This window comes from Zootoca vivipara, chromosome 12 (assembly GCF_965207765.1).
Source record: "Zootoca vivipara chromosome 12, rZooViv2.hap1.1, whole genome shotgun sequence".
In the NCBI taxonomy this organism is placed as follows: Eukaryota; Metazoa; Chordata; class Lepidosauria; order Squamata; family Lacertidae; genus Zootoca; species Zootoca vivipara.
Window position 1 is genome coordinate 38,804,459 of NC_142595.1, and position 24,570 is coordinate 38,829,028.

Sequence of the window (24,570 nt, forward strand, 5' to 3'; positions counted from 1 at the left end):
CAGCTCACAAGAGCTGGTCCAGGAGAATGCCATAAAAAGCCACCAAGAGCTTGAGAAGGAGAATGGTTATACTCCCTGTGCCTTGCTCTTGGTAGAAGTCCTCCATCGGGGCCACAAAGGCTGATTCAGTCTCATAATGGGAGACTGAATTCCTCTTATGAGAGCAAATTCCATAACTATGTGCTGAGTGACTTTCCTTTTGTCTGTCATCATTATTTTGGTGACTTTGTTGATTGCTTTATCTTGCCCAGGGCAACTCAAAGCAACTTACCAGACAGACAGAAGACCCCATACATACTTTAAAACCAAGAGGAAAAGGGAATACTGTACATTAAAAACATCCCATCCACTTCTAAAAGGCCACAAATAGTTAAAAGGCCAAAGGCCTGGTTGTAGAGGAAAGTTTTTCCTGTTGCCTGAAGATAAGTAATGAAGATGCCAAGCAAGCCTCCCTGGGGAGAGCATTCCACACAGGCGTCCTTCCCATAGGGGCTAGTGGCTCATTGCGCCAGGGCGCCAGCCTCTCAGGGGTGCCCCAGCATTGGTGGGGCGCAACGATCCACTGAACCCTATGGCTCCTCCTCCTCCACCTCCTCTCCCTTGGCTGTGGGAATCCCTTACGCCTCACGCGTAGTGGCCCGAAGGTCCCGAGAGGTGCTTCTCCCGCTCCCTCCCTCCCAGGCAGGGCTATGGCAGTTGGCTAAGGGGAGGCGGTCCCGGAGGAGCCGGGCAGCTCGTTGAGAGCCGCCCCTCTTCGTCAGCCCGTCTGCCAGCCAGCCAGCGCAGCTTCCCTTTTTTTTTCTGTGGGGCGTGCTCGGAGTGCCTGACAGCCATTGCCTACTCTGCCGACTTCCTCACTTTGGCTCCCCATGGCCGGCCATGGGGGGTTTCCTCTCACGCCAACGCCGCCACACGTCTCCCTTCCAGGGAGTTAGCTATTCCACATGTATCCCCCACCTGCATTGCTCCCTCTCCCTCAGTTCTCCCTCCCTCCCCCCCTCTCTCACACACACTGCCACAATCCCTTCACGTGATTCAAAACCCTGACGTCCCCACGTGCTTGCTCCTCTACCTCGCGCTCCTTCCACTGCACGTTGGAGAGTGACCTGCAATAACAACAACACACACACAATGTGTGCGCGAGCATGTGCCCCGCCACCCCAGCTTTACCTGGAACAGAGGCGTGTGCCCCATGGCCTGTTACGGGGTGGCCCCGGCCGGGCTGGGTCCCCGCAAAAGCCCCAGAGCCAGCGGGGGTTGGGGTTGGGGTAGGGGTGCCGGAGGGATCCTTGCACCACGGCGCCAGAGAAGCTTAAGACGACCCTGATTCCACAAACGGGAAACCACTGTTTGCCACCCTCTGGACCTCTTGTGCAGGAGACAGACAAATAAGGGCTTCAGTGACTGCTGGGTCTGAGAAGAAAGTTGTACTATTCAGTTTCTTTGGATATCCACAAGTTCTAGTGATGGGGAGAGGAATGCCTGCACTTGTTATGCTACAACCTTCTCTAGGCACCATACTAATAATACCCAACTGGTTGGTAGTTACTCTGCGTCAGAGGGTCCAGGGTGCCCCTGCCTTGTTGAGAACAGTGGAGACCACCCTCTTACACAGAGATGCATTAACTACATTCTGAACCTGCCCACTCACATATTTTCTGCTAGTTTTTATTAGCAAATGAGGGCAAGGAGCAAGAGAGCACATACAGTAGTTAGACACATTGCTGCAAGCCCCCTGCCCACATCATCAGGCCACATCAGCTGAAATTGATTCCACAACATCAGTTTAGACATGCATGGCATTGGGCACCTCAACAGACTGCAACAACGAAGTCCTTCCAGAGTTAAGCGACTTTGTCTTCAAGGTATAAAGCAAAAGGAACACAAAGACTTAGGTTATCTAAACACAGGTATGCATGTCAGAGGCGTAGCAAGCCCAGGTGGTACCCAGTGCGATTTTTTTTGTCACCCCCCCCCCCAAACACGGCTCTGGCTCTGGTAAAAAGTGAAAAACATGAATTGCAAAAAAACCCTAGAGCTTACAGAACAAAAGTGACTTCAGATATGAAATCAGCATTGAAAGAACATATAAGAACAGTTGAAAAATCTCATGAAACAGAAAATAAAAATAAAAAATGTTCCCCAGTGGGGGGCGCCAAGTGTCACCCCCCTCCAGGGTGGCACCCGGGGTGGCCTGCCCCCATCGCCCCCCTTGCTACGCCACTGATGCATCTAGAATAATAGAAGGGACCTCAAAACACATTTAGTCAGCTGATATACAAAATCTGCTGAACTGCTCCATCCACTGGGGTCAAAACAGCTCATACCATCAATAAGTTCTTTATAATGTTTAATTGAAATCCCCTTTCTTGTAATTGAAGCTGTTAGTTTGGATCTACCCTGAATGACAGGAAAAGAATTTGCACTATGTAAAAGTAATTAAAAAATTCAAAAGTTGCTGCTCTATTTCTTCTTAAACTAACTTTCCTCTGCATACCTACCCATTTTTCTAATTGGACTTGATCTCCTTCCCCCTCACTGTACTGGAGGTCTTCTGAGCAAGCTCGTTTTTCATTAAACTCTAAATCAGGTTGCTGATAATGCCCCCCCCCCCTTATTTCTAATTCTCTACAGCCACCGTGCAATATAAACTTATGGCAAAGTTAACAACAATGCAGAAGGATTGATCATATCTGATTCATCATAGTTTCAGCTACTTTCATTACAAGTGGATGAATTTTTTTCTCAAACAAATGCTGTTGAGATTTAGTGCTGGGCTATTGCAAGTGGAAGAAGTCCAGGTCTCAAGATTCCATGGCTGAGAAATGCCCCTGCAAAAAAATCCCAGAGCAGTTTTGCCAGCCAAGGCAGGCAGTCCTCTACTGAATGAAGGGTTCAAAAGTACTACACTACTTTATACGGGAGCTTGGGACGTAAGAGTTCCATTGCGTGATCACATGGTAGTGTTGTGACGTCATCAAGTTATCCTTCGTCCTCAGCGGGCTGCTACAGCAGAGGCGAGTGGTGCTGAGCCCTATGACATCACGCGCTGACGTTATAACATCACCTTGCGAGGTTGCTGCGAAGAAAGTATGACATCATTGCATCACGTTTGGCTTCGTGGAACCATGACGTCACCCTGCGGAGGACGGAAGTGACTCTAAAGGCGGGGGTGTTGTTTAAGGGAACACCCTCCACCTCGAACAGTCTCCAAGGCGGGTGGGTGGATGGCGGGAATGAAGGCTAACCGAAGGGACTATTTCCTTTTCTTTTTCCAGCGGAGGAATTTTTTAATGGTTCCATCAGCGCGAGGAGCGGAGGGATATGACGCTGTGGGAGGAGTTGCGTGCCGTGCGCAGAGACGAAGGGGATCCGGCAGAGGCTGCTAGAGGGAGAGGGAGAGTCGGGGGCAGCGGCGGAGACGGAGCAGGGAGGGGGCAAAGGACGGCGAGCCGAAGGGGCCCCCCACCCAGGCGCGAGGGGGACGGGAGCGCAACGTGAGCCCGCCTGCCGGCCTCCCTCCCTGCGGCCGGACCCTGCCAGCCACCCAGCCAGCCACCCCTCCCCCATCCTTACTCACCTCACCGCTTCGGCCAATCAGCTGTGGGGGGGCCGCGACGATAGCGGAGGGTACCAGCCTCGCAGCCAATCAGCGTCAGGGGCTCGCGGGGCCGCTTGCCGCGAGCCTGGACGAAGGCGAAAAGGTGGGGTGAGTTGAAAAGCACCCTCAACGGCCGGCGCTCTTAAAGGTACAGCTTGGGGGGGCCCGCGAGAAGAGGGGGCACTTTCAGCCGGAGGACAACAACCCCCCAACCGTCAGCTCCTGTCAATGGATTTAAAGGGAGCTCGGCCCTCTTAAAGGGGAGTTCTTCTCGGGCCCTCATTGTGGCTAAGAGGGAGGGGTGGCCCTTAAAGGTGAAATTTGGGTTTCTCCGGAGGACCTTGAACGCTGGGTCCTTAAAGGGCCGTGCAAGCTGACAAGGAGGAAAAAGAAATGTTTGGAGGGCTTTTAATTCCGGTTGCTGAGAGAGTCGATGTCTGACAAGGGAGAACTTTAAATCCACATTCTTAAAGGGGAGGCCATGCTTTGGCAGGAAATGTGTGGCGGACTCAAAATCGAACACTCTTAAAGGGGAAATTGAGACCCTTAAAGGCAAGGTCACACCCTGTGGGAGGAATCCGGGAGGCCTCTTCTTCACGGACGGTGGTTCGCGAGGAGGAGGAAGAAAGTGTTGCTTCCCGGGAAAGCAGAAGAGGAAGAAGAGATGGCCCCGCGGAGCCGCTTCCCGAGCGGGGAGCCCTCGGCCGAGCGGAGGAAGTGAGTTGCCCTCTGGGCGGAAGCCGCTTGCCATTGTTGGCAGGAGCCACCTCCGCAGTTTAAAGGGGGCTGGCAGTTCCGTCGGGGGCGAACCCCGAATTCCCCTGAGGGAAAGTCGAAAGTGACAGTTTCGTGGTTCATCTTCGAAAAAAACCACACAGATAGGCACTTAAAGCAAAGGCTTCCTTCAACCTGCAAGAAAGTTGCCATGCGCTGGGGTTTGTTTTAAAATTGGATTTAACAAACAAACAAACAAATATATATATATATTTAAAGGCACACTGTGTCGCAGTTGGAGGGATGTAAAACCCTTGTCCAAGGCGAGGGTGTTTTGACAGATTTCCTTCCCCACCCAAACAGGAGGCTCCATGTTAGAGAGAGATCTCTGTGCGCCGGCAGGGGCTGATTTTGTGTAAAGGAGGAAAACGTTAGTGGGTCACCTTCCACTTTTTAGAGTTCTATGTTGAAAGTATTTAATTCCTTTTAATTTAATGGTCTTGCCTTTAAGACAAAGACCAAAAACAAACAGAAAAAAACAGAAGCTGCCATCCCTGTCACTTGAGAGGGAATTAAACTTGAATGAAAGGAGAGTTGCTTTGACTTTCCCAGAGCAAAGAGGATCCTCTTGTGTTGAGTAGGCTCTCTAAATGTAAATCAAGGAAAGGTTGCTGACAACTGTAAGGTGTAAAAGCCCAGGATTTTTTTGTTTTGGCGACAAAATACAAACCCCCCTTTTTTAGGGAAAAGAAGAGGGGAGCCTTGTTCTTGCTTTTCCAAGTGGCATCTGCGGAAGAACAAGGGCTCAGTTGAGAGCAGCTGCAATGCAACTGGCTGGGGAAGGGTGAAGAGTGCCCCCCCCCACCTCCTTGCGTGTCTGCAGTATCCACAGGACACAACACGACACATTCTCTGTACCTCAAGGGGGGAACCATGGAAGGAACAGCGGCAGCTCCTGCCCCATGCTGGAGTGGGGGAGGAGGCAGCAGTAGCCGAACACGGAGGCAGCGGCGTTGTTCACGGCGGGACCGTGAGAGCCGCTGCACTCGCCGCCGGGGAAGCCGTCCTGGGGATGGATCTCGTCGTGGGCTCTTGTCGTCTTCATCTTCAGGATCGGACAGTGAAGGCCCCTCCCCACCTGTTCCTGTGGCACCTGGAAAAGGCCACTCCCTGCAGAAGCACCAGCAGCAGCGTCGAAGGCGCCGGCCCCTCCGGCGGCGGAAGAGACCCTCTGGATCGTCCTGCAGCCGCGATGAGGAGGAGGAGGAAGAGGAGGAGGAGGATCTCATTGATGGCTTTGCCATTGCCAGCTTTGTCAGCCTTGAGGCACTTGAGGTGAGGAGGTGTCCCAATCTCTATCTGTGGGGTCTCACGGGCCTTTGTACAGTCTGTGTTCTGAGGTTAGCTGGGAGCGATTTTAGATCTGCAGGCCCCTTAGAGCTGTGATACAGAAAGGAAGAAGAAAGGGGGAGAACCTTGTATTCTCTTGTCCCCATAATTCAGAAAAGGCAACTTCCAGTCACCTGAGACTCCACAGGATGAAGTCAGCTAGGATGAGATGTACTGGGGAATGGGAGTAAAAACATATGTAAATACTAGTATATTTTAAGTGCAGCAGGTTGTTGTTGTCGTTCCCCCCCCCCCCCCTGTCAGCATGGGATTCCCAAGTCAAGAGACAGTGATAGATCTACCGTAGTGGACAGTCTGAGTTGCTATCAGATAATTGCTGAAATTAAACACATGTGGGTCCCTGATTCGTCTCTTGGATGGGAGATCCCTAGAAGTCCCTTATAAGAGCAGAAGATCTTAAAGCTATGATTGGTAGTGTTCAAGCTATCTAGCACAGGACAAAGGCAGATTGGTTGTTTGAACTTCAGTTCGTTCTAGAAGCAGAAGCCAGTGGTGATATAAAAGGGAGCAAGACCATGGTAAGATGGTCTCCTGTCCTGTCAATCATCTCAAATAGGGAACCACATGGATCCCTCAAATTAAACAGATTGGCATGTGGGAGAAAAAGGGGGGGAGCAGGTCTGTTTTCTGGTAAATTGTTTTGAGAAGAAATAACCCTTTGTGAGAGACTGGAGGAGGAGGTACCCGGTAAGAGGGGGAGAGGAGCTGCTGTCAGAGGAGTCTTCAGCACTTGAAATAAGATAAAATGGTTATTGACTCAAGGGAGCAACCATAGTTCAGAGCTGGTAAGCCAGTGTGGTGTAGTGGTAAAGAGCGGTAGACTCGTAATCTGGGGAACCGGGTTCGGGTTGCTCCTCCACATGTAGCTGCTGGGTGACCTTGGGCTAGTCACACTTCTCTGAAGTCTCTCAGCCCCACTCAGAGTGTTTGTTGTGGGGGAGGAAGGGAAAGGAGAATGTTAGCCACTTTGAGACTCCTTCGGGTAGTGATAAAGCGGGATATCAAATCCAAACTTCTTCTTCTTCTTCGTATATTAAAACTTGAGTTAAATCGCTAGTAGTACTGGCTAAATGAACCCATTGTCTGCCTCAGTATAAGGTGCACCTTACATATGCAAAGGTATAGCATGAGACATAAAGCAAAGGTGGCTATAGTAAGCTCTAATCAGTGTGGTTTTGCTATGAGTTTCTTAGTGTGTTAAAGTTATGGTCCCTTTTTCATGAATATTTCTAGGACTGGGATGTGGTCTAATAAACTCTGCATACCTTGGTGGCTGTGGGATTATGTGACTTCCGTAGGTGCTGATGTGTAGCTCTCAGGTGACATGCAAAACATAGCTGCTTCACTTGCTGAAGCAGCAAAGGAGGCTCTGCTAAACACAGGAATGCTCCAGGCTGAGCTTGTAGGCCTGTTCTGGACTGGCTTCACCTGCCTTTCCAGCTTGACAGGACTGGGTGAGGAGCTGGGCGTGAACACATGTGCCTTTGCCAAACTACAAAGGAATCCAATGCATTGCTAAGAACTATTCACTCCACAGCCACAGGAAATCACAGGGGTGGAAGAGCATGCCTTGGTCTGATACTCTGCCACCCCGAGACTGGCGGTTTTCTCCGGATTTAGTCCCAAACTTCTTATCTTCCTCTGAGGCCTTTCCTGTTTGTTGGTATCTCTGTTGAGCTAAGCCGATCTTCCCTAAGTTATCAGCTCCCCCAAATGCACTGAAGGTGACTTTCATTTCCTATAGTGGCCTGGTGACAAGATAGACTTGTCTTGCATGTGCTCTGCAAGACAGACTTGCATGTGCTGTGCAGATGCAGCATTTCAGATGCAACTGACCAGGCGAGGCAAGTGTGTGCTTGCTGAGCTTTTCAGAAAGTTTTATCAATTGCTGCTGGTTAAAGTGGTGTGTGGTATGGCAAGCTTCATTTGTTTGGATTGACTAAATTACATTTTTGTAATTGACTAAATTACAATAAGATTGACTAAATTCCATTTTTATCTCTCCATTTCTCCAAGGAACTCATGGTATACTTGGTTCTACCCCTACACTATTTTAAATGATGTTTCATTTTATAGTTTTATCTGATTTTTATGTTTTGCAGTGTATCTTTGTAGCCCCCTTAGAGACTATTGTAGTTAGGCAGTGTAGAAATTGTTTAAATAAATAGATAGATTAGATTAGATAGTCTTACCCTGCACATCTGGTCAGGCTAAGATCCTCAGGGACACCCTTGTTGTTGTGTGTTGCCAGGCATAGTCAGTTATTATTTTGATATATCCCCCTGACCTTCACCCTGAAGTCCCGGGATGGGTCACAGCAATTTAAAATACAACATTTCAAACTGTATTAAAGGTCAGGGTAAAGAGGTGCATCTTCAGCTTATGACAAAAACTATATAATGAAGTTGCCAGATGCACCTTTGTAGGGAAGAAATTCCAGAGTTCAAAAGTTGCTCTCTCCTGGACCATCACCATCAGTTTCTGAGGGTAGTAGAACTACCAAGATGGTCCCTCTCCTGAGAGATTCTGTTGAGAAGGAGGCAGTCTTTCTAATATTTGGGGTTTAAGTTAAGGATTTAAAATACTAATGTGAGCACCATGAATTGGTTCTGAAAATGAACTGGCAACCAATGCAGCTGCTTTCAGACAGGGATTGTGCGAGATCTAAATGGACCTCCAGCCAGTAATCTGCCCACTGTGTTTGAAGTTTCTGGGTTGTCTTTAAAGGCAGTGTTCTTATGAAGCAAGATGGGAGAAGACCTTCTCTGCAGTGACTCTCCATTGGTGGAATGCCCTTCCTTCTCATTGATGGGTGGCACTATCTCTTTTTGGGTTTCATCACCAGCTGCAGACACATTTATTTATTCAGTCGTTTTCAGGGTAGCAGTGCTTGGAGCAGGTGTTGAAATATTATATCTCTGTATTGGCTGCTGTTTTGGTTGATCTTTGATTAAATGTGAACTGGAAATATTTTAAATTAAATATTTAAAATTTAAATAAGAGAGATGGGCCCAAGGTCAAACAGTGAGGCTTTATAGCTGAGCAGAAATTTAAACTGAGACTCTCTGGTGCTGGTTCAACACTCTGCCACTATACCATGCTGGCTCTCAGTCTGGCTCTATTCTCATAATGCTTAGCATATGGTTATAATTTGTCACATTTTTATCCCATTGTTCTTTCAAAGAATTCAGGGTGGTGTACATAGCTCCCCATTAACCCTTCTCATACAGTTACAAGGGTGAGAGGCAGTGACTTGACCCAAAGCTGAGCAGAAATGGGAGTTCAGATCTTCTTGATCAAAGTCCAGTATACACCACACCAACTCTCCCATTCTGGATATACACTTTGATCTCTTAAATTTCCATGGTTTGTTTGTGTTTGTGTATGCGTAGAAATGTAAATTTCTACCATATCCACACACTAATGTAAGAAGGAGTGTATGTTATTTCTGAGTACAGCCAGCCTGGTACAGATGATCAGGTAATTAACACACATAATTATTCCCACCTTCCCATTTTTTATTTTTATTATTTTTATTATTATTTTATTATAGCTGCCTCTAGGGAGCTGAAATACATCCCATCATCCATCTAGGGTTAGTTTGGGGAGTCCTGAGCTTTTCTGTGCTCAATACAGTTTTAATGCACACCTGCCTTGCCACCTTCCCACAGAAGGATGCTACCTTGAAGACCCCAGAGCGGCTGGAGCTTCGGATGAAGCATTCTGGAAAGAGAAAACGGGGAGAGGGGAACAACTCTGATCCTGAAGATGAGGATGGGAGCTCGGAGAAGGGTCGCAGCCGGGAGAGAGCAGTGAGGAAACGTACCAAGAAGCGGCACAAAGAGGTGAGACTCGTAGCTAAGGGGTTGGAAACTGCTTTTTATTGTATTGCCTGCTCTCAAGCCTGCTTTTATATGCTCCCCCCATTTTGCAGGCTTAAGTTTATATCTCTTGGGCAGCTAATTGGGTGTCTTGTTGGGTTGGGGGAGAATGGACATCAATTAGTATTGGTTGTGGCTGGTCTAGGACATGTTACCAACAGGATTCTGTTATCAAATAACTTCTTTTTTTATACACATGCTTGAAATTCACTAGGTTTTGTTGTGCAAAAAGGCAGGCCCGTAGCAGCAACTATATAGCGCTGAATAACTTGGTTGTATGTCTGGTGAATTTTCTTCTCTTTCTGAGTATGGCATTACGTTAAAAATATGGGTTGAGCAAGAGGCAAAATGAAAAGCTGCTAGAATTCAATGAGATTACATGAAAACATTCTTCAGATCTTGAATACTAAGGCTAATTGCAAATTCAGGACATAAGGGAAACAGAGAGCTTAATGTGAACCAGAACATAGCGTCCTGCCTGGACCAAGCCACTGAATCTGTAAAACAGAGTTTCTTTGAGCTTGTGCAGGATAACTTTCCTTTGCTGTTAAATTACCATATTTTTCCTGGAGAAAAGGATTAAAAATAAAGGATTCCAAGTACTGTACTAGTGTATTGCCCTGAGACAGGTTGAATCTCAGCACTCCTCCTAGCAGACAGCAACAGAGCGGGAGCAAAGTTGCCCTCAGAAAGTGGGACTCCCTCCACAGGAGGGCTTGTGGTTTATTTATTGGAGGGCTTTCTGTTTTGTTGTTGAATCTCCAAATGGCAGATGAGTTTTGGTGACATCAGCAGTGACGCTGCCTCAACAGGGTTGGAAATATTACTAATAATTTGATTTGAGGAGGGAGACAAATCCCAGCCCAGCAAAATTGCTCTTTGCATCCTCAAAATGCCCAATAAATTTAGAGCAAATAATGGAGCAGTGGGCATGTTTGGACAATCATATAAACTGAGATATGTATGAGTCCTGTGTACCTGCATTCAGGTACCTGGCTTCTTCCTTTGCTCAAGCTGGAAAACAAGCCAGGAAGTATTGACTAACTATGGTTTCACGTTGCATCTGAACTAGGAAATGCTGGTCAATGGCTTCTGAAAAATCTAGGCTATGAAACCAGGATTCATGGGGTATTATAGTTAACTGATCTTCCTGTCTTGTTCATTTGCACAAAGGGAGGAGTGAAGTGACTGCACAAGGAGGAAAGAGACTCGTTCATATCTCAGCTTTTTAAAGTTGAGATGATCATCTGAATGCAGCCAATTTGTGTCTGTGTGTAACATGCCAGCCAAAATCTCCTCATCTTTGTGGAATACTCAGCATGTGTTTCTAAAGAGGACACATTTTTCTTTTATTTTCAGTATTGCTCTTAAAATCTTATTACTCTCCTGACAAAACAAGGAAGCTTTCTCTTAATTTTTTTATCCTTGGGTGTTTTTTTTTTTAAATCTTTGGGATTAACAGCCTCCTATCCTTCTGAGTCTAATCTTTCTTTCTTTATTTTCCTCTCTCCGCCCCCACCCCCGGCCTACCTTTATTTTCTTTTTCCAGCCTTCTCTCCAATCCTACCTGGAAACTGGATATATAGTAAGTGGGCAATGTATAAGCATTCTCTCCCACACCCCTGTTTTCTTGGTTTGGGCTGTAGTTTTCCTTAGTGGCGAGCCCTGGCTGCACACAGCTTCACAGGGCACTGTTTTAGCTTCCCAAACATTATTTCCTTGGCATCCTTTCTCACCTGTGAACTGCAGCAAGGGTGTGTGTGTGTGTGTGTGTGTGTGTGTGTGTGTGTGTGTGTGTGTTGTAAATGGCCTCCAGGAGATCTGTAACTAATCCTCTCCACTCGGTGCTAAACCATGGGAGATGCTGGTCCCTTGGAGAGTGAGAAGGCACCAAGGCTTCTTCCTTGATCTCTGTAGATTCAGCTGTGCTTCTTTGCAATGATGCCCGCCTGCATGATTTATTTGCATTTGATTCTGTTCCCTTCTGAGGCCTTGGGTGGTCCATGGTTTTGGGGTATCAGAATATCAGTATTTCCATGTGCCATAAAATCCTACCATAAGTCTTCTGCAGAGCCTGCTGCTGACCAGCATTGTGGTAGGGTGTGTATGCGTGCCACTGAGGAGCATTTCCAATTTGCTGTACTGACGGACTTCTTTCTTTCATTCTCCTTTTGCAGTGTGATACAGAAAGTGACCCAGAGGAGCAGGTAGGCATTGACCCTACCCTGGTCCTGTAATTTGCCAGGCTTCACTTGTGACTACCACATCACTTGACACTTGTATGGGAGTTTTGGGGCAGGGCAGATATTGCAAAATGGATCCAGCAATTTGAAAAATGCCAAGGTCCTGTTTCTCTGCATGCTGAGCCACATGGGATCCAATTCTCCATATTTTTCAACCCACGCAAATGTTGGTATTGTGAATACTTGAACCACATGGATCTTTGCACAGTGGTACTGTGTCAAGGTGCTGTGGAAAATATGCAGACATAGGGCCTTTATTTATCTTATTTTATTAATGATTTGTCTTCCACATGAGTCTCAAGACAATTTACATAAAAACAACTAAAAATAGCTTTGAAACCTATACACAAAACAACAAAAGGTACGTTTAAAACCAATATGGAAAATACCTTTTCACCTGGCTGGAAAAGCTTGTCAAAACAAATGTCATAAATTGCTTTCCAGAAAGTACAAATAGTGAGCAGCTGCCATATCTCTCTGAAAGTTACCATGGAGCAAGCTTCTGAGATTTTAGGAACTTCAAGGGGGATACTTTTGCAGAATACAGTGACCTATCTTGGTATACAAGGACAGCAGGTCAAAATGAGCACCTTGAATTATATCTGGAAGGGTGTAGGAGGCCAGCATTTGTCAACACTAGCATAATAATTTCCCAGAGGCCTGTTCCTTTTGGAAGGAAAGCAGCCATGTTCTGCACCAACCATAGAACTAGTGGCTAGAAGTAGCAAATCTGTCTTTATTTGCATGACAAGCTACTTCCATTGTGGCGAATTGTCTACTCTTGCTAAATAATGAGTGGCTTGTTTTTCTTGTCTCTGTAGGCCTCCGTTGATGACCTCGAACAGTCATTCACTGTCTCAACCAGCAAAGGTGGGTTTGAGTGCACAGGGTGGGGCTGCTGGTCAGAGTAGAAAATACTGGCCTAGATGGACAAATAGTCTAGCTTCCTTTAATGTATATTCACAACCATATTCCTGTTAGCATCACTGAGACTGCTCTCTTGTCCAAACACCAAGGTGCCAGAAAGACTCTTAATAGACAGCATGATATTCTGGTAGGAGTCACTTGCACTGAGTTTTCTTTCCTCTGCCTCATCACATTTCCTGTGGTGTGCTGGGAGCAGATATGCTGGGAGCAGATAAGCTGCACTAGATTGTTTCTCTTTTTGAAAGCTAATGTAAGCTTTTTGAGTAATAGCAACACCTAATATCTATTCATGCTAAGTGCTTGAAGTACTGTGACCAGGTGGGCCTCTTCTCCAGGTGTGTTTTCTGCTCCCTTTGTGTTTGCTGTTTTCATAGAGTTTTTAGGGTCCAGTTGCTTAAGAATAGTTCCTTCCTCTGCCCCCAAAAGGATTCTTTGAAGTAGATTGTGACACAGCCCCTCTCCTGCTCAACAGGACATGTGGCTGATTTGCCAAGCCAGGGAGTCTATGGCTCAGCAAGGATTGAACTGATAGTTCAAAGCCTACTCACCTGGTACTCTTAACCTCTGTTTTTTCTTTTTGTTTCTGCCCCTAGCAGCCTCGGGACCCATTGGTGCATTAAACGGGAGCTGTGAAGCCAAACTCTCTGTGATCCCTAAAGTCTCTGGCCTGGAGCGGAGCCAGGAGCGTAATTATGAGGCAGACCGGGACCCCCTGCTAGTGCCTTTCCTGCCCAAGGAGCCCCCTTCTCAGGCAGCCGCAGCCCCTGCACCAGCTCAAGCCTTGCCCCCCAGTCCTCCTGCCCCACCTCCCACCAGGACAAGGGCTCAGACGCCTAATGCTGTTCGCGGGACACCCCAACCCAAAGGCCAGCTGCCTCCGATGCCTCAGGGGGGAGCCGTCCCCCACAACCTCACCCAGAGCCAGCTGCACATGAAGGTACCGCCCTTTGCCAGTCAGACGCAAGCGCCATACACTGTAGGGCTGGATCTCAGCACCGGAGGGTGAGTCCCAGTGCACTTTCTCTCTCTGTTTCTCGTTCTCGCTTTCCCTCTTCCCTCTATTTCAAGCTTTCTCATGTCCCTCTTACTTGTCTTCCTCTCCGTTTTTTGTCCCCTCTCCCTTTGCTTCCCCCTGCCTTTGACCCGTCACTCATCGTCCTCCTCCTTGTCCCCTTCAAGCAGTTTGCGTTCTATCCTTTGTGTCTTAATAATAATAACACTTCATGGAGCACTCATAAAGGTTTTTTATTTTCAAATCACTATTTACATCTCTGTAAAGTAGGTCAGTATTGGCATCCTCATATTGCATATTGCAACTGGGTTGACTGGAGCTGATGGGGGGGGGAGAGAGATGCTTGCCGAAGGCCACCTCTGGCAGAGGCAAGATTTGAACTGGGACTTCCTGGGCCCCATTTTGTGACTACTCAGTGCATGTTGGCTGCACTTGCCTCCCCCCCCCCTATTTTCTCTCCTCTTACTCATTTTTTTTCCTCTTTGAGTGTTGCTCATCCCATTTATCCTCCTTTTTTATTACAGAAAAGGTTTTATTCTTTCTTTGCAACTGACATTACTGCACTCACTTGGAAGATTAATCAATTTGGCAATATTAAAGTGCAGATGTGTTGCAGCTTAACTTGGCAGCCTAAACACCCATAATGAGTAATCCTTTATGTAGGATTACTTCGAATAGAAGACCCTCTATCTCTGGCTTGTCTTCACAACAGCCCAGTGAGGCCTGTTGTTGTATTCATGCCCCCCTACACCCCCCAATTGAATCCATTGCTGAGTTGAGATTTGATTCAGTGCTCTCTTCAGTGCTTCTGTGCTCTTCTGGCCTCAGTCATTACTCTGTCTCCTCCTGACTTCCACACTCCAAATTCATTTTTCTCTCCCTTTTTCAGGTGCAGCCGCGGCGCAGCTCACCCCAAGCCCATTCTCCCGCCGTGCTCCCCCTCTTCCTCTCAGCTCCCTCACCGGCCCTCCACCCCCTCGCTGGCCCTGCCTCCCCACGCCTTTCCGCCCACCCTTCGGCCCCCTTCCCACCACCACCCAGGCATGTTCACCCCCTCGCCTGGCCTCCCACCGCCACCCCCGCTGCTTCAAGTTGCCGGGCACCCAGCTGCAGCCGCTGCCATATCTGGTAAGAGGGACTTGGCGGGAGGGGTGTGCCTGAGTGTGATCTGCGGTCTTGGGGAAGATGGTCAGGGGCTATGTAGAAATGAGAGGGGGTGAGAAAGTGGGGCATAGGCTAAGAAAATAGAAGGATACTGTCATATTTTTCATGCTTTATGATAACTTTAGAAACCAGAGAACTCCGTGTAAAAAAATTTTTTTTAGCCCTCGTGGTGGCGGCGGTTGGGGCTGGGGAGAAAGAGATGTGTGGCTATACAAGGGCAACATGAAGCAGAAAGGAAAGGATGGAAGTTGGGGCGAGGGAGGAGGAAAATAACTGCCAGGGCAGATACATGAAGGGTTTCACTTGAGTGTAGCAGTGCTGGCTTCGAAGGTGTAATGCTTATTGGCAGAAAGCCTTGGCAAGAAGGGGAAAAATCTGGAGTCTAGCCTAGAGAATCACTTCCAGAAAAACTGGGGGTTTCTGTAGGGCAGGGCTCTGTGGCTCTAGTGAGTTGTATGGGTGAGGTGATTTGGGGTGGGTGAGTGTCAAACCTTTTCCGTGCTCCCTTCCTTTCCTTGCTGGCTCCGCACCCCAAGCAACTTGCTGTCGGGTGACTTGTTCTTCTACCTCCCCAGAACAAGAGCTAATCCGCCAAGACCTGAGTTCGCGCTTCCTCACGGCCCAAGGCGGCGCCGACATGGGGGCTGCCGCTATCCGCCCGCTGGCTTTCCAGTTCCACCAACACAACCACCAGCACCAGCACACCCACCAGCACACCCACCAGCACTTCACCCCTTTCCCACCAGGCATGGTGCCCACAGCCAGTCCAGCCATGGTGAGTATAGTCCAGGTGGGATTGCTGGGAGAAAGGGAGGGTGGGCATTGGGAACCATGGCCCCGGGTTGCTGCATCCCCTCCCTAGTGTAGGACTGAGCTTGTTGGTGAGAGCTGAGATCATGTGCAGGATGGGATTCTCCCCTCAGAGCTTTTCTCACTTCTCGCTTGTGCCTCTCTCTTCCTCTCTCTTGCAGTATGAGAAATACCCTGGCAAGATGGATGGGCTCCTGCGGCACAATGTAAGTGCAGCCTTCTTGGAGTAGGGAGCGCCCAGGGGGTTGACCTGTTGGCAGGGGGATCCAAGGAAGCTCTGAGAGTTATGTGTCCTGAAGAAGGAGCAGATCCCTCCCCTCTTTACCTTCCCGCCTTGGTTTTCTCTGGGTGGCACTTCCATTGCTTTCTCTTCTTCTTCCAGTTTTATGCCGCCTTCCCCCCAACCGTGTCGGGGATCTCCCCGGTCCTGCCTCCCGCTGTGACTTTTGGCTCCCTGCAGGGGGCGTTCCAACCTAAGGTGAAGCCTCCAGACATAGTAGACAAATGGGCTTTTCTGTTCTTTTTATCTTGGAAGGGGGGAAGTTCTAGAATTCAGGGCTCCTGGGTTCCCCCTCCCCAACCTCCTGGTGGATTTTTAGACTCCTGGGGAATCTATGTGAAGAGTTGGGGGGAGCAGAGTATGTGGATGCGGGGAGCCAGGGTTACTGGGGAGAAGTGGAGCCCCAAAGCTTTTGAGCATGAAGAGCAGGTGCTTGGACTCTTGGGTTCATCTGCTGGCTCTGGGAAAGAAGTGGGGCCGAGGGGAGCATCCCTCGTGATCCGGAGAGCATGTGTGTGTGTGTGTGTGTGTGTGTGTGTGTGAGAGAGAGAGAGAGAGAGAGAGAGAGAGATGTCCTGCATGGCCTGCATGGAGTGGCATTCTCCCCTCGTCCTGAGGTGGACAGGGAGGCTGGGAGCCAGAGCTCCTCAATAGCTGGGTTGGGGAGCCAGGATTCTATGCGGAAAACAGAGAAGGCGGAGTGCAAGAATGGATTTCTGACCTCTGCCAAGAGGATTGCACGATTCTCTGTGTGCTTGGCAGAGGGATCTGAATGTGGAGAGAGGAGGGTTATCCTCAGCAGCCTGTCTCCTCTTGACCCATTGTTTCTTCCCCAGAGTACTAACCCTGATCTGCCATCCCGGCTGGGGGCTGTCCCACCTACCTTGTCCCAGAAAGGCACTCAGGTGAGTGTGCCATCTGTATAGGGGGCGGGGCAGTGTGGAAAGGATAACTAACCCCCCACTTGGCTTTTCTGTCTCCTTTCAGCTCACCGATCCCTTCAGGCCAACGCTAAGAGTGAGTAACCCTGGGACCCCTCCTGGACACGGTGCAGTGGGGTGGCTGCTCGGGTGGCAAGGACTAGTGATGGCTGACCCCGCAGGGGGCGGCGGTGGGGAGAGGGACTCAAGTCAGGGTGTAGGGCAGCTTGTGCCTGGCCCAGCAGGGACTTAATGCACAGAGCTGATGGTTCCCCCCTCTCTTGTAGAAGCCCGGGAAGTGGTGCGCCATGCACGTTCGTGTAGCATATATGATCCTGCGGCACCAGGAGAAGATGAAGGTAGGGTGGGCCTGCGCCGCCTCCCCCCTCCGCCTGCGTACAGTGATGGGGTGTGGCGCAGCTCCTGCTGGTAGCCGCCAGAGGGTCGCTGCAAGCAACGGGAGAAGCTTCTCCCATTCTGCTCTTCTGATGTCTGTGTTGGACCCTGGATCCAAGGCGGGGTCTGTGAGTCTGGGTTAGGAGGCGGGTAAACGGGAACTCCAAGACCAGAGCCTGGGGCTGGGCAGGAGCAGGAGGTGTCCCTGCCAGAGAGTGGGCTGCGGAGGCTGCTATGAATAGCGTGCCAGGCCTGGTTGCTCAAGGGGGGCTCTGTCTCCTTTATTTCCTCTCAGCTGGTGCAGGGTGACCCCCAGAAATTAGACTTCCGGAACGACCTTCTCACCGGTTTGCCTGGTACAGGAGCCTTTGGCAGCTTGCCTCACAGCCAGGAACTGGCACGCCCAGCCACTCTCTTCACAGCCTCAGGTTGGTGCCTTACTCCCTATCCTGCAGTTTTCTTGACTCTAAAAAGGCTGAGGGCACTCTATGACTCAGCCTGCCAGATTTCTGGGCCTCCTGCAAACTCTGTGGACACTCTTTCCCTTCTATGGTATTTGGAGGCTCCCCTAGAACTATGCCATTAATGATAGTGAGCTTTTTGAGGCACCCAGTGTGCAGGATTTCAACGGTGGGTTTTTTTCCAGGTAGCCCTGCCTGTGAAATGTGAACAGGTGTGCCCTGCCATTTATATGGCTGTGTCAAGGCAGCTAAAAAAGACACTAAAAAGATTATATGCTGCTTACATGGCCTACAATTCCCATGATCCCTAGCTAACAGGACCAGTGGTCGGGGAAGATGGGAATTGTAGCCCAAAACATCTGGAAAGCCGAAGTTTGGGGATGCCTGTTAGATTATTTGATAGTGACAAGGGACTCTTACTCCTGCTTATGTTTTTGGGAGCCCAGCATCCTCTACCTGAAAGATCGTATCTCCTTGTATTGACCAGTCCAGATGCTGAGATCCTCAGGGGAGCATCTTCTCAGTCCCATCAACATGAGAAGCACAGTTGATGGTGACGTGAGGGAGAGCCTTTTCTTTGGTTGCTCCTATATTGTGGAATTCCCCCCCCCAAGAGAGTTTAGCTTAGCTCCTTCTTTGTATCCTTCTGCCAGCAGGCGAAGATGTTCCTATTCAGACAGGCTAAGGTGCAGACAATGCTGGTCACTTTGCTGCTGTCAGGGCAAACTGCATTTTAACTGCTGGTTTGAAATCGGTTTAATGGATTTTCACTATTGTTTTTAATTAGTTTGTTTTTACTACTTAGTATGTTGTAATGATATTTTTTAATGTTCGAAGCTTCCTTGATCCCAACTTGGGGAAAAGGCAGACTTTAAATACGTTAAATCATGTCAGTAACCGTGAGGTGCACCCTCTTCTGTCAATCCCACCATCTTGACCATTAACTTTTCTCCATGTTTCTGTCCTGCAGGTGCCATCCACCACCCAGGCAGTGGCACATCATTTGGTCCTGCCGGCACCCCTCATGGCTCCTTCCTCAGCCCCAGCCCCCACATTGGTAAGAGCTGGCGCACCAGAATGCCAGGGCCGGTGGGGCAGGACCCAGCATCTTCCGTACGATTGTTCACTCCTCTGCTCGCCTCTTTTCCAGATCCCTTTGGCAGGCCCCCCAGTTTTGCCTCCCTCGGGGCGCTCTCCAATGGGGCTTTTGGGGGCCTGGGCAACCCATCTTTCAGTGAGTATTGTTTGGGAGTTTGGGGCATAAAATCTGTAATTAATGGGACCAGAATGGTGTTTCTTGGGTTTACCCAAGACCTCTAGGCTGATGGGGATTTGAACACAGGACTCCTTCTTTTCCTCTTACTCCACCCTCTACTCGTCCCAGCCCTTGCAGCCCCATTATGAAGAGCTGGAGACAGAAAATCCTGGGTTCTAAGTTTTGTGGGGGTTTTTTTGCTCTCCCCTTGTTTCACCCACATTCCCTTGTTTCCCACTCAGAGCTGGAAGGAAAACCCAGGAGCTATGGATCCCACCCTCTTCCTTCTGCCAATTTCTGTGTCCCCTCTCAGAGGCTAAGTGGACTTTTTCCATTGAGCCAAAGCTTTTGAAGTTCCTCCCTTTGCCTCCCTTTGTGGTGCTCCTACCACCTGGCTGTCATTTCAAGGCTAAGGCTTTACGCCTCTTCCTTGCAAACTTGAGGCTGTTAGGACTGATCTAAACTTTCAAAAAAGCCAATGCGGCAATAACTGGGTTGAGGCAGGAGTGGAATAGAGAGACAAATTCTGCCCTTAGGAAACTCACATATTAGGAGAAGCCCAAGTTAGAACCTGTGTCCTTGGTATGCTGGCTTCCTTCATGCAGAAAGTTTTTGTTGTGAGTGATCATTCAAATGTGTGATACATTTCCTCCCATTTCCTCCCCCTCAATTCACTAGCAGCATTTGGGAGGGGGTTATTTCTAAATGATTGCATGCACGAGCTCTAATTTATGCCCTTTTCGCCATGGTGCAGTGTTCATCAGTGCTTTAGACATGATGGCTAAGCTCTACCTCCATGCTCGGAGGCAGTAATGCTTCTAAATACCAGTTGCTAGAAGCCACAGGAAGGCTGAGTGCTCTTGTGCTCACTTCCTGTTTGCTGGTTTCTCACAGGCGTCTGGTTGGCCAGTGTGAGAACAGGATGCTGGACTAGGTTTGCCATTGGCTTGATCCAGCAGGCTCTTTTTATTTTCTTATTCTAGCTTGGGGACCTAGTTGCCCCCACACGTCTTACCTGGGTGAGCCCAGCTGCTTGGGGCTTTTGAGGACCCTGCTGCAAAGGGTTTTCTAATGTGCCAGTTCCAATCTTTCTGCTTTCCCCTCCCAGACTCGAGTGCTGTCTTTGGGCAGAAGGACAGTCCCGGAGCTCCAGCCTTCCCTAGCCCCCATGAGGCATGGAACCGCTTGCACCGCACACCCCCTTCCTTTCCCACTGCCCCAGCCTGGCCTAAAGGTGGGGCTGGAGATGGGGCTGAGCGTGGTGGAACCCAGCATGAGAAGGAGAGTGAGAAGCCAGAAGGGCCAGTGATCAAGGATGAAAAGGACAGGTAAGAGGCGGGACACAGAGGTGATGGCAAGGGGGTCAAGGCGATTCCTGGATGAAGAGTGAATGGAGTTAGATACAATGGAACCTCTGTTTTTGAACGTAATCCATTCTGGAAGACTGTTCGACTTCTGAAATGTTCGAAAACCGAGGATCATAGCGCAGTCTGCAAAACCCATTGAAAAAATGGAAAAACATGCAGTGGAAGCCATTCGACTTCTGAGGCGCATTAAAAAACAGGAAGCAATTACTTCCAGGTTTTCAGCGTTTGGGTTCTGAATCGTTCTGCTTCTGAGATGCTCGAAAACTGAGGTTCCACTGTATTCAGGAGAGGGAGGACAATTGCTGGTTCTTGGGACTTTTGGTGGAGTAAGCGGCAGTTGGGTCAGCCCAGTATGACAGATAAAGGGTCTCCATAGGGCTGGCTGACAATACCAGGGTGTGGAGAGTGACTTTTTCCTGCCCCCAACACAAACTTTCTTTTGCCTCTGTGTGTGTTTCAGAGATGCCCTCTTCTCGCGCCATCCACTGCGTGCCTCTCCAGCTACTCCCACCCCAAAGAACCTAGCATTGACTCACGAGGAGCTCCCAGGCCGGTCACACATCCCGGCAGAGCGTGAGCATCGCTACGGAAGCCCGGCAGGTTCAGGCCACGCCTCCCGCTCCCCTTACCCAGAGCTGCCTCTGAAGAAGGAAGTGAAGGTCAAGGAGGAGCCTGAGTTGACGGGCTTCGAGGGGGCGCTACGCACAGGGCCTCCCTTCCACAGCACCCTGCATGTTTCCCACCCCCTGGGGACGCTGGCTGTGTTTGAGAGACCCCAGGCCGGAACTGGTGGAAGCGTCTCCCCATACTTAGTTGCTGCCCCACCCTCAGCTGCCTCCTATGCTGCGCTTGAAGCTTGGCGCGAGCCCTATCACCGGGGGCTGGAGCTGCACCCGCTACAGCGCCTGCCCCGCTACCTGGAGACCTCGTCGCCTGCCGCCACTGCCGCCGAGGACTACGAACGGGCCCGATTATATGGCCTGGCGCCCCCACCCCACCCCAGCCTCATGGCCTATCCCCGCCACCCAAATGGGCTGCTGGCAAAAGCCACCCCTGCTGCGGCTGCCGCCGCCGCAGCTGCCGCTGTAGGACTGCTGAGCGCCCCCCCGCCTCTCATCCCTGCTTCGAATGCTCGGCCCTGCTCTCCCCGCCGTGCTCCTGACATCCGGGAACTGGCAGCCTACAAGGACCGGGACTCCAGATAATGGTGCTCTGGGACATGTGTGCACCTGTATCAAGCAGCTTCCCTCGTCTCCAGTGGACTGGTGGGGTCAGTGTGAGCCCTGGGCAGAGAAACCGAGCCCCCCACTCCCTTCCTGTCAGGCAGGGATAAGAGTGCAGCCTCCTGCTGCCTTAACCTGAGGAGCACCCAGCCACCCCTCCCAGAAGGACTTTAGCCTCCTTCAGCTATGAACCTCTTCCAAGCACAGGTTGGGGCTTAAGAGATACGGGGTGTGATGTCTCTGTTTTAGGGGTGTTTGTGGCGGAGGGAGGGCAGGAGTCGAGGGGCTGGTGTGCCCTCAGTTTGGGGTCCCGGTTTCTTCCCAGATCCCTCTTCCTAACAGGTTTGTGTCTGCTTCCAGTATTCCTGCTGGGCTGAAATGGCTCTGGGGCGTGTTCTCCCTCAATGGACTGATGGGAAAGCTGCTTTCAGGGGAAGGGGGAGGGCTGTATCTTGGGGCACCTCCCCCTGCCAGGCAGTGTAAATATTTATATATTCTGCCCCAAGCAGGTGGGGGAAAAGGTTTTTTTGTACATTTATAAAAGGTTTGAGATTGTGATTTTAAAAGTGACTTCTCCCTCTTCTCCTATCCTCCCCCCACAGCTCCCCTTGTTTTTACTGTACTGCTCTTTTCTATACCTGTATCTGCACCCTCTCCACCTCCTGGTCCCTTTCCTCCTTCTGTAATTGATCGGAAAGGTGCAGTGATGAGGGTGCAATGCACTTGTCCTGTGCCCCTTTTCTTCCCCAGGTTGGTTAATTAAAACCCAAACTGGTGCTTCTGGATTCCTCGGTGTGTGTGTCTTTGGATGGATGGCGGGGAGGAGGGCAGGAGGAAGAGGAGGGGAAAGCGCAAGACCTCTACAATCTTTCTCACTTGAATCCTGGGTGTTTAGCCCCATCTGTTGGAAGCAGGACACTATTACGGTAGATTAAAAGTGGAGTTCTGGGAAAGGGAGGCTGGCACCCTGGAAGAGTATAATTTTTGTAGCCCTTTAAAAGATAAAAGAAAGGGAACAAGACTTGGAGCCAAACTGTACACTGCTTGATCAAGATTCCCCCAAAAGCATCCCATCTCCAGAGCAATTGTGATGGTATGGAAGTAGGACACTAGTTTTACAGGTGGTGAAACCCTTTGGCATGAAGGCAGCATCAACAGTGTTTTTGCTTTGGAAGAGAAATGAAAGCCTCATTTTAGTCTCTCTCTTCCCTCACCCTTTTGTTTTAGGGACAGAGTGATAAACCAGTGCAAGTGGCTGCCTGAAATTGAAAGTGGGTTTTCCATTTCCCTGCCCCCACCTTTAATCCTTCCTGCACAAGTGCTAGACTTAGATCCCAGCAGACAAAGCCCTTTCTCCAAAGGATGATCCCACACACCAGAGGGCAACTTAAGAAATGCCCATTAAAAAGCTAACACCTGCCAGGGAGTTGGGCAAAATGAAATGGTCTAAGATATCTGCAGGACAGACTTCATAACTCCTTTGAAGTTGGGACAAAGTATGTTTTGGTGCCTCTCACTTTCATTGCTATAAGCCATGCCAAGACACTAAGGTAAATTTGTGCAGGTCTACAGGTAACCCCTACCAGTCATAGCCAGAGGTTTTCCCACCCAAGTGTGGTATCTTTGCTAGCCACTATTGAACACTGAGCTAGATTTGATGCTCTGAGCAGCACTGAAAGCCCTAAGGATTTCTCTCTCTACCCTAAAGGCTGGATTTTCATTACTATGAGTTGCCCTAGTATGATATATCATGCCAAATGAGAGTGGAGGAGGAAGTAGGCCGTTGATGCTGCTTGTAGCCTGGTTGGTTATGGCAAGGGAACCAGTCTATAATTCACTTTCAAACCAGTAGTTGTCAGTCTTTGACACCTCTGCCACAAACACTTCCTAATGTTGAGAAAGTACATAAAAGGGGCAGACATCTCCAAATCCTGTACTATCCTGGTATATTATGAAACAGGGTTGGCAGTGTGGAATTGTCATTGGGGAGATCCCCTGGCTATCACCAGCCTGAGATCTCCGATTCTGGAGTTTTGCTTCACATCCCTTCCAACTCTTTAACACCATAGACTGTTTGGGCTTTGGTAGAATCTGGGGGAAAGTGATAAAAGATGTGGCATTACAGCCAGAAATGAGCCAGGCTGGGACTACTACCAGGTTGGACCCTTATTTTTCTCCATTCTCACTTCAAAAGCCACATACTGTATTGTTCATTGCGATCCCTTGGGGAAAAGGGGGAAATCTCACTAAATATTGAATGGCCATGATTAAGTGACACATACATAATTGGTTTATACTCCTTGTATTTTCACAAAAGTTCTCCATTGCAGCAATTTTTAAATCTCTGTGATAAGAATAGGATGGAAGAGGTAGGTAAAATGGAAAGTTTCTTGTCTGTGAAGTTTGCTTTGTACTTTTCTGCTTTCTAGTAGTCTCAGTGTTTGGTACTGTCTCTTTCCAACCAGGAGGCAGCAAAGAATCTGGAGCAACAATGACTGAAATCCAAAATCCCTTTTAAAACCACTTTAATAAGAATGAACTTTTCTTTCCTCCGCCAAGCCACAAATTTAGAGATTTTATCATGTTCCAGGTCATGGGTAGGCAAACTAAGGCCCGGGGGCCGGATCCGGCCCAATCGCCTTCTAAATTTGGCCTGCGGATGGTCCGGGAATCAGCGTGTTTTTACATGAGTAGAATGTGTCCTTTTATTTAAAATGCATGTCTGGGTTATTTGTTGGGCATAGGAATTCGTTCTGCCCCCCCAAAAAATATAGTATGCCCCCCACAAGGTCTGAGGGACAGTGGACCAGCCCCCTGCTGAAAAAAATTGCTGACCCCTGTTCTAGGTGATGCAGGGATCATTTTGCAGAAATGAGTGCAACTAGCCAAATGCTATATCCTAGGCT

At 49.2% G+C, this 24,570-nt stretch overlaps 1 protein-coding gene and 1 long non-coding RNA gene across 14 annotated transcripts; one reads left to right on the forward strand and one right to left on the reverse strand.

The window, feature by feature from the left end:
* Positions 1–1,652: 1,652 nt before the first annotated feature.
* On the reverse strand, positions 1,653–4,036 carry LOC148683993 (uncharacterized). Its single transcript, XR_015946587.1, has 2 exons — positions 3,581–4,036; positions 1,653–3,079 (listed from the first exon to the last, which is right to left on the reverse strand). It is a non-coding gene; the product is annotated as an uncharacterized LOC148683993 (long non-coding RNA).
* FBRS (fibrosin) lies at positions 3,364–22,449 on the forward strand. 13 transcript variants are annotated; one of them, XM_088655379.1, is made up of 18 exons: positions 3,364–5,650; positions 9,397–9,570; positions 11,156–11,191; positions 11,784–11,813; positions 12,671–12,719; positions 13,370–13,778; positions 14,678–14,916; positions 15,528–15,727; positions 15,924–15,968; positions 16,145–16,240; positions 16,879–16,947; positions 17,030–17,059; positions 17,250–17,486; positions 17,654–17,786; positions 18,790–18,876; positions 18,970–19,053; positions 20,183–20,402; positions 20,902–22,449. In XM_088655379.1, the coding sequence occupies exons 1-18, from the start codon at positions 5,249–5,251 to the stop codon at positions 21,644–21,646; spliced, it is 3,285 nt and encodes a 1,094-aa protein (XP_088511505.1). In that variant the 5' UTR covers positions 3,364–5,248; the 3' UTR covers positions 21,647–22,449. The 13 variants fall into 13 exon arrangements, with proteins under 13 accessions (XP_088511505.1, XP_088511512.1, XP_034991128.2 ...); XM_088655386.1 differs by having other exon boundaries at positions 17,250–17,321; XM_035135237.3 differs by having other exon boundaries at positions 13,373–13,778.
* Positions 22,450–24,570: the final 2,121 nt, after the last annotated feature.

Excerpts from the sequence above, each read along its gene's own strand:
- FBRS (XM_035135236.3), top strand. The coding sequence starts at position 5,249 with ATGGAAGGAACAGCGGCAGCTCCTGCCCCATGCTGGAGTGGGGGAGGA. Across the intron at positions 17,787-18,789 it reads CACTCTCTTCACAGCCTCAG|GTGCCATCCACCACCCAGGC; the intron begins GTTGGTGCCTTA and ends TCTGTCCTGCAG. Across the intron at positions 20,403-20,901 it reads ATCAAGGATGAAAAGGACAG|AGATGCCCTCTTCTCGCGCC; the intron begins GTAAGAGGCGGG and ends TGTGTGTTTCAG.